The sequence below is a fragment of the Simochromis diagramma genome, unplaced genomic scaffold (assembly GCF_900408965.1).
Source record: "Simochromis diagramma unplaced genomic scaffold, fSimDia1.1 OVJJ01000344.1, whole genome shotgun sequence".
NCBI classification, from domain to species: domain Eukaryota; kingdom Metazoa; phylum Chordata; class Actinopteri; order Cichliformes; family Cichlidae; genus Simochromis; species Simochromis diagramma.
The window spans coordinates 1142413-1151435 of NW_024387375.1; the positions used below are offsets into that span (position 1 = coordinate 1142413).

Consider the following 9023-nt stretch of genomic DNA (forward strand, 5'->3'; position numbering starts at 1 on the left):
CCTTTATGCTCCGTTTTTGTTCACCACCTCTGGAGTGATATCGCGCACTGGCTCGTCAGCTACAAGATGCCCCGTTTTGTTCTGCAGCTAGTTGCTAGCAGCATCAATCACTCAGTACGGTACTTGGCAGGTTTATGAAAAAGAGCATTTTTGGTAAAAAACTGTTGGCTGATATAAACTGTACAACACTGTGGACAGGAGAGCTAAACAATGAGCTGAACATGTTGAGAGGAAGTGTGCTGTTGGCTGGTGATTCTCAGTGGGTTTCTCACTAAGAGTGACCCTTTTGCACATCCACTCTTCACATCAATAATATATCGGTGCAGCTTTAATGCTTTCTTTAATGCAGTTTGAGTGGAACACGTTTTTTCCTCTGTGGGACACGCTTATGTGTATAATATTTGTCATTTTGAGGGATCGTGGCATGGGAACAGATGCACACGGGACCTCTCTTGCAGAGGACATTTTGATGTTGAATGAGTGCCCTATGTATTTCTAATTTTGTGTTCAAGACAAAGTTCCTTCAGGGTGATGAAGTCTCATCTAATATTATCTAAACTAAATAAAGCTTTGCTAATAACAAAAACTCTTGGAGCCGTTTATTTCTGTGAATATCTACAATTATGTCTCCAAGAAGAACAGATAAGAAGTCAGATTAATACAGACAAATGACATTATGTATATTTACAGTAATACCAGCTAATCTCAGCGATTACCTCATCATTTCGCCTACTGCATAAAGCCATCCGTCTGCCATTAATAATGCTATCAACTGTTAACAGGGGTCATTTTAATCCCTTTATTGTGAGTGTATAATACCGTAGTTAAAGCTCTCTATTCTGCAATGTTGAGCTGTCCTTGTACTCACTGTGCCCTCGCCCCATTCAGTTGATTTGAATAGCCAAATGTCACTGTGACAAATCTTTGTGTCTTCGTTTTCTCATATTTGAATAGGATACTTTTCAAAATCCTGAAATCAAATTCAGTGCTTTCATTTTGGGAAACTCAGCCCAGCTGTGTCTTAAAGTGCATTAGAGGCAACGTTTTCCAACCAAAGCCAGCTTTGGTATTATTAATAAGAGTCAACGGGCACTTACTACAGATAACAGAATCAGCGTGGCACCATGCTGATGTGTTACAGACAAAATAGTCTCGTCAAAGCAGAAAAATAACAGCAAAACAGCTTCAGGTGGCCAAAGTGACAAGCAGCAACTTGCTCCTGCGACAAGTGTGCAATCAGTGAAAAGTCTACGCCGCTATGAGCATGACAGCAGCACATTTTCTTTGTGAGAAACAATACTTTCACAGCAACGTTTGCCTCGTGACAAGAAGATTGCGGTGCGGCGGTTGAAAGCACCTTTCGGCAAAAAAGAAACTCTGTCAACCTGTTTGTGTCGTGGAAAAATAAATGTCACCGCTGGTAATGGGGACCTCAGAGAAGGTATGTTTTTAGTCGGATCATAAACACGGCACATTAGAGCCCGCAGGTCCTCGGAGATCTCCGAGTGCATAGGGGAATTTAGAGTGTGACTTGATTTGTGTGAAAATTTTTAATTTGGCGCATCCTGGTGTGAAATGACTTAATTTACAAGAGATGAACAAGTTAGGAAGTGCACTGGCTAAGCACGCTGTATGGCAGAGTTTCAAAATAAGCACAGAAAATGCAAAGCTTTGACATGAGTCTGTTGCAGCATTTAGTGCACAGACTCCCATTTATGAGAGCAGCTATTTTAAAGAACCGAGGGTTAAAGCTCTCAGCAGAAAATACAGCTAAAATCAACAGGACATCGGCAGATATCAGCTCCACACTGGTGAAATATCCAATTTAACGTGCATGTTGATCCAGCAACCCTCAATTGTAAGTTAAAGCAGAAAACAAAACCTTGTTAGGCCCCCTGAAGCCACTAAACGCGTTTCATCGCTGCGCTGTGGCGTCAGAGCGGACGAATCAATGAGAAGCTTTTAAACATGTTAACTTCCGCAAGCGTGAGGGGCAATGCGGAGGTAAGTTGAGCCATAAGCGTGAATGGCAGTCAACCTTGAGCTGACGTCCAATATGACGGGAGCTTTATTTAAACGAGAGTGTGCCGCCCCCCTGCAAGGTTATCACACTCTGTAATACTCTCAAGGCTAACCGGTAAACACACAAATGTATCAGAGCAAGAGGTGCTTTACAGACAGAAATGCAGTAAATTCCATCTGATACATGTTTACACTTCAACATGAAAAAAGATATTTTCGCTCTTAAATGAAACGCTTCAATAAATATCGGCCGTATCAGTATCCTTATGGTCATTTATTTATAATCAGCTCTTAAAAATATTGAAAAGTGTGCCTATTTACACTTAGGGTCCAATATTCAGTCTCAGTTTTGTTATTTTAAAAAAAAAAAAAAAAAAGAACATTGCGGTTTTGCATAAAAGTTATTTACTGCCTGTAGAGAGTAATTTGTTTCACTACTTGTGACATTATCTTGCACTGCCACGGGAGTCTCAGACACTTTGATGTTATATATGGCCACGGATCAGCATAAATCCATTCAAAATTGATCCTTCTTTACAGTCACCACAAACCAACAGCAAAGTCAGCAAAAACAAGCCCACAAACCTACCACCACTCATGTTAAACCAGGTGTGGTGCTGTAAGCCGGTTCATCTTTTGTTACCCTTTCAAAAACCAAGCTTCGGGTTATGGCACTGGCACGCTCAAATGTGGAGCATCACTTTGCATCGGGGGTTTTCTGTCAGTAGCTTGTTGTTTGGGAAGCTTTGATGCAGTTTTTGCAGAAGTGGATGGTGGATTACAGCCTGGCTTTTTTGCCCACACATGAACAGCAGCTTTTGAAAAAGCTCCGTAAGATGAAGTTCTCTGTGTTTGCATGCGGATGACGGCAACAAAGATTTTGTCTCGCAATGTCAGAGGTGCGCACATTTATCTCACTGTGCGTCGTGTTATTGCTTGGATGAGAAGATTTTCTTTAGTGATGGAGAAAATCTTGAGACATTGCAGACTGGACTTTTGTTGACCTTATGACTTCCCCCACCCCAGGCTTCTGGCCTATAAAAACAACCTGTATATGTGGAAAAAGTCAGAGTACAGTTTGTAATGTTTGTACCTTTGCACAGAAAATTAAAGGTTATGTGCATGTGTGTGTACACATAAAGGCACATTAGGTTTTTATCATGCTGGAGAGATTATGTCCCTCTGGTGCGGGGGTCTGAGCATCTCTGCTGAAACTGCTTTTCTGGTAACCAGGCAAAAAATGGATGGAGTAACTGTAATATGATTACTTAATTTAGGAGCAGTGTTGCCTGACATTAGTGCATTAAACAGAAATGTAATGCCATTACTGACGTATTACAAAGTAACACTGCTGACAGTGGATCTTAAAGCTTTGTTTTCCTGAAAAAGACAGCCCAGTGCAGCTGCGAAACATTTACGAGACATGTATGCACTGACCTGAAACCTGAACCCTTCGGGGTGTCAAAGTGTCATTTCTCAGAATATTAATTAAGTTCTACCTTAGGTAAATATGATAAAACAGGCTAATTTTAGCAATAAGCACAATAGCACCATACATTCAAGTAACCTGGTTTTACTTGAGCTGTTGGAAGTTCTTGGGGTTAGCAATATAGCCCACATGCTTCAAGGGTTGTCATGTTGTGCGTTCGGAGACGCTCCTCGTCTGCCTTGGTTGTAACGAGTGGTTATTTTGACTTGCTGTTGTCTTCCCAACAGCTCAAAGCAGTCTGGCCATTCGCTTCTGACCTCTAACATCAATAAGGCATTTTCACTCAGAGAACTGCCGATCGCTGGATATTTTCTCTTTTTCTGACCATCCTCTGTAAACCCTCGAGACGGTTGTTTCTGAAATACTCAGGCCAGCATGTCTGGCACCTAGAAACATGCCACCTTCAAAGTCACTTAAATCACATTTCTTCCCCATTCTGATCATTTGATAGTTGGGATTTTCTCTTTACCTTACAATATAAAGTGCCTTGAGGTGACTGTTGTTGTTACTTGATGCCATATAAACAGAACTATACTGCAGGACATCTTAAGCTGTGCCTAAATGCACAGTTTCTACCATGTGATTGGCTGATTGGATATTTATATTACTGAGCAGTTAAACAGGCGTACCTAAAAAAGTGGTTTGTGAGTGTTATCGTGTCCGTGCCGGTATCTGCAACACAAAACATAAATTCATGCAGGATTTTTTGTTTTCTTTTCAGTGGTATTAAAAAAATCTAAGCAGATTTAGAGCTGATACAGATTTAACTCGTTATGAACTGATGATCCGTGATGAATCATCCATGATGATTAGATGGAATAATTGTAATAAATGCAACTGATGTCTTTTATACACAAAGAAAAGGAAAAAACAAAAAGCCGAGAAAGAAATCCAGAGAAAGCGTGCAACCACAGTTTAATGAAAGCTCATTAATGCCACAGGCAGATCTGATAGACAAGTTATTGCATTGGTCCTAATTCTCTCTCTCTGACACACGCCCACATGTTTGCTCAAGGCGTCTCCTACATCTCTGCCTCATCTAACACGCAAAGTAAACCGGGTAGGAGCTGAGAGGGAGATCACGATTGCATTTTACAAGCTGGTTATTCGGGCTATATCTGGCGTTTCTTGGCTCCTAGCTGTGGTGTTTCATAAGGCTGGGGGCTGCTTTCATTAATTAGTATTTACAAATATTAACCCCGCATCCTCCCCAGGGGCAGAAGTGTACTGCAGTCATGCTAATGTGTGAAAACAACAGAGACACCGAGGGGACGTCCTGTTTTGCTTCATATCTCAGAGCCTTTTATCAACACCCAGGCTCGGAGTTAAACACACACACACACGAAAACACCTGGACCTGTCTCAGCTCACAGCTTTATATCTGGTGGGAAAAACAAAAACAGAAACACAACCTGCAGAAAGCTCAGAGGCGAACTTTACACGAAAGTTAAAGTGAGACAGCAGCAGAAGGCTGGCAGCTTGTAGTTGGGGCTCGTGGCTGTCTGCTGAAATTCACTCATGTCTTTTTCTTTTCTTTTTTTTCTCATTTCAATTCATTTACATACTTAAAAGGGCCAAAACATTCAAGGAGTTCTTGTGACATTGCCAAGTAATCTCTGCGGGAGGGTGATAACATGTCACAGCAGACTACATTTCAAAGCCGATGAGTCGGGTTTGATTTTCTTCTGGCATCAGACTGAGAACTGAAGCCTTTGTTTAGCAACCGTCCTCCTCTTCCATCATCTAAACTCTAAATGATGTCATCAGCCACTGTACCAGAAGTGGGACATCATCAGCATCCGGCAACATGACTCGAGGCTGTGGCACATTAGACGACTACCTCCCCTCTGCAGTGGTTTCATCATCTGTGTTCTTTTTATCAAGAAGTACTGTAGGAAGCTTTAGTCAGCCCTGAGCCACATTTGTCGCTAAGTAATGACCGCAGGGATCGGAGCGGACACAAATCACCAGCTAAGGATTGTTTAGCATCGATTAGTTCTGCAGCAAGCACCACAACAGCTGAGTCTGAATACAGCTCGAGATAACAGAAATTTCAATGAGACGTATTGAAGTCTATTAATTGAGGTTCGGTTTGCATGTCTGCGTGAGAGGCGAGCTGCTGGGCTGAATTACATGCACATTGTGAGGCAGGCCATTGTTGTTCGCAATCACACGGAGGCTTTGTGAAAAACTGCTAGGCTGTGTGTACCGGTGGTGTTTTTGTCTGAGCGCGGTTCAAGCAGGAGTCATGAAGCCTGTTCGAATCCTTTTCACGAATGCTTTTATGAAAATACATATGGGAACACGCTGTATCGTAGAGGCGGGACAAGAGGAAATACCCACTCCAGATCAATAGATGTGGGCAGATGGTGTGGGTGTTGAGAAGTACCTTTAATGTTCAGAGGTGGTTCCCGTTTACAATAATGAAGCAATGTGGGTTGCAAGCAAAGTTACTGGGGTTAAAGAGCTCAGGGTTTGAAGCAATTTTTTTTGTTTATGACTGAAGACATTGTAAAATAGAGCTGCACTTGGTTTTATGGCCCAAAACTTGAACATTTACCAGCAATGCGAGTAAAACCCCTGGGTGCTATAACTTGCCTGCATAAACAAGAGTGCAAGCACAGTTTAGCAGCAGAAGACAAATCCTTTACCCCCAGAGTTGGTCAGAACTAAACAAAACAACAGGTGATTAGTTAAAAATGTATAGACAGGTGAGTGGTTGCTATAAATGGCGAGGTGAAATTGGTTGCAAAGAGGAATTTTGTGCTTGCAGGGAAGATGACGACTTGTTTGCAAACAGTCACCAACCAAGAGACGGAAAACATTTGCCTTCAAAGCAAGTCTTTGCAAATAAGTTAGCTTCTTCCATGCTAACTAATGAATGTGGCAGTTTGCTAGTGACCAAAGCAATTGTTTGGAGGATTTTGGTGCAGCAGTCAGTAACCTTCAGCAACCAATCACCAATCAGTAAGGGAACATGTATTTTTTTCTTCTTCTTCTTTGTAACTGGAGGTTGCCAACCAGTCTCTAGGCCTGTGACGTCATAATGATTCAAACAGATGTTACTTTAAAGGCTTAATAATCATTTTTGTCAAAAAAACAACAAAAAGTCTCCTGTGAAGCATTTTCTCTGCACGTAATTTTGGGGATATGTGTAGACATTGTTGCAACTGTACACAAGGGTTTTAAATGTTTCCATCATTAACTCTAAAAGTTTTCTGAGGACTGTTTTCAGGATTAACCATCTTTGAGTCCAGTTATTAAATCTAATATAATCCTGAATAACATCAGTGTCACAAGCTGTCAGTCAAGCCATCCAAGTAAACTATGCAACAAAAAGTTCTACAGCAGCACCACTGGATCCTTTTGGAGGTCTAGTTTAAATAATTCCAGAACTGTCTGTGTATTTTTTTTTAATCTTTCTTTGAACTCTAAAATATCAGTGTTTCCACTGGCTGTGCAAATCCAGTATTAATGAGGCTTTGGTCTAAAATGTAAATACATCATTTAATCAAGAGAGATTTATTTCCTTTCATGTCCACTGAGTCGAAATTTAATTTCCTTAACATTAAATTTTTTTAGCCCCATTGAGAATGAAAAAACAAAACAAAACATCTGCACTCTCATGAATTGTTTTTTTTTTCTGAGCCCTGCTTTTATTTATGCTTTGGATTAAGGCTTGGAAATTTAAGCTGTTACTAGAGCAACGATTAAAATATAATCCTTTTGTCAAAGGTAATCAAAAATGATCTTTTAAAAGCATCTTTGGTAATGTGTGTGCGCCTCTATAAGCACGCCTGGAGGGTGGTGGCTTGTCAGGCTATTGCACTACCCCTCACAATTTCTGCGCTCACAGCTGGATTAAAAGTGAGAGTTTAATGGTTTCGCTTTTGCTTGAGTGGAGCTTCTTTTGACCTCTGCTGTGGTCTAATGGTTTCGCTGTGTGGCCACTTCAGGGACTAAGGGGACACTGAGAACATGAGAGTCTTGCTGGCATTCATCGGTGGTATTAAAATAATTAAATAAAAATGAATGCACATGTGACATTTCCAGTTTAAAATCCATCTGTTGTTGGGGAGGATGTGTTCAGTTCCCACAGCTGTAGGGGTGTTTGAAATAAAGCTAAACACAACATCTACATCCATCTGGAGGGACAGAAAACACGATAAGAAAAGCCAAGCACAACTAGGAGGCAGTCACGCCATATGGGCTGTTAGTGCGCGTGCACGTGTGCGTGTGAGAAAGAGCCAGTTATACGAGACTTTTGTAGAATTAACATCGTTTTACCTGAAGAAACGCTGACGAAGGAGACAGTCACAAGTAGTAAATTGGCAACGTTCATCTCCTCACTCTCCCGGTGCCAAATCCGCCGGAGTCTGCAGCTCTCTTGAGGGACTCAGCGTCAAAATGATCAGTTAAACCAAAACTCCAGTCATGGAAAAAAAGAAAAGAAAAGAAAAGAAAAGAAAAGAAAAGAAAAAACGGATTCTACTAAAGAAAACTAGCCGAGCTGATGGCTTTGAAAACGAAGTCTCAGCTGGAATATTCAAACGTTTGAGATCAGCCCGAAAAAAAACTTTGATGTCACTCCCAGGAACCCATGACAGCAGCAGGATCAGCATCAGCATCAGCACCGCCCGGGAGGAGAAACCTAATAACAAAACTCAGCAGCATCACTTCTTAGTGTCCGCATGGTCGCTCACACGCACAGCGACTTCTTCCTAAGATGCCCCCTCTGCTGCTGCCGAAACCAAAACAAATAAATAAAAAATAAATAAAATAAAATAAAAAAGAGGGGGTGGGGGGGCTTAACTATATTTAGCCCGGTCATAAATAAAACAATTCCTCTCCTCTTCCTCTGCTCAGAGTCGGGCACTTGCGGGTTGCAGCGTCAGTTTGAGCGAATATGAAGCGCTGAACATGCCGAGCCGAGCTGTGCACTCCCAGATCCGCAACAATCCTCGCCAACCTCCAGGAGTCTGTGTTTTAAAGAGACAGACACGACATCTGCGCTCTCAAAGTGTACTCACAGGACGGGAGCGTGAAATAAAACTTGCAGAAGGGGCACAGCTGCTGGTCTTATTATGAACTGTGGTAGTATAAGCGTCAGTGTGGAAGTCACTTTTATTAGAAATGATACTTGTGTTTCAGGTAAAGGGTGTGTTTTTAATGTCTATATTGGCTAATGACAAAAATACTGAAAACTAATTATGGCTAATAATGTGAAGATCTTAAAGGTGGTTTTATGTCTTATATTAATGTAAGCCAATAGAAATGCTCCTGGGTTGTAATGTAGGGCAGCATTACAATTTCAGGGTCACACAAAAAGGTTGAGAACCAGAACCAGTGGGTTAGAGGGTAAATTCTAGACTTAATGTTGAGATTCCAAGATCTAAACTCTCAGTAGAATAAGTTACATGGCAAATATGGGGATTTTTAATGCCTTGGCATCAGCATAGCTTGGCCAGAACTGCATTGCATTTTTGACTTGTGAGTCCATCCATCTCTTTAA

The 9023-nt window shown here is 41.4% G+C and overlaps 1 protein-coding gene across 2 annotated transcripts in view; it reads right to left on the minus strand.

The window, feature by feature from the left end:
* Positions 1-8502, minus strand: part of zgc:77784 (uncharacterized protein LOC402947 homolog) — a 66902-nt gene extending 58400 nt beyond the window's left edge. Inside the window, exon 1 of one of the 2 annotated variants that reach the window (XM_040009081.1) lies at positions 7799-8502. In XM_040009081.1, the coding sequence (XP_039865015.1) occupies positions 7799-7853 (55 nt within the window). In that variant the 5' untranslated portion in view covers positions 7854-8502. The remainder of the gene's footprint in view (positions 1-7798) is intronic. The other variant, XM_040009082.1, reaches the window with a different exon arrangement.
* Between the last annotated feature and the right edge of the window lie 521 nt (positions 8503-9023).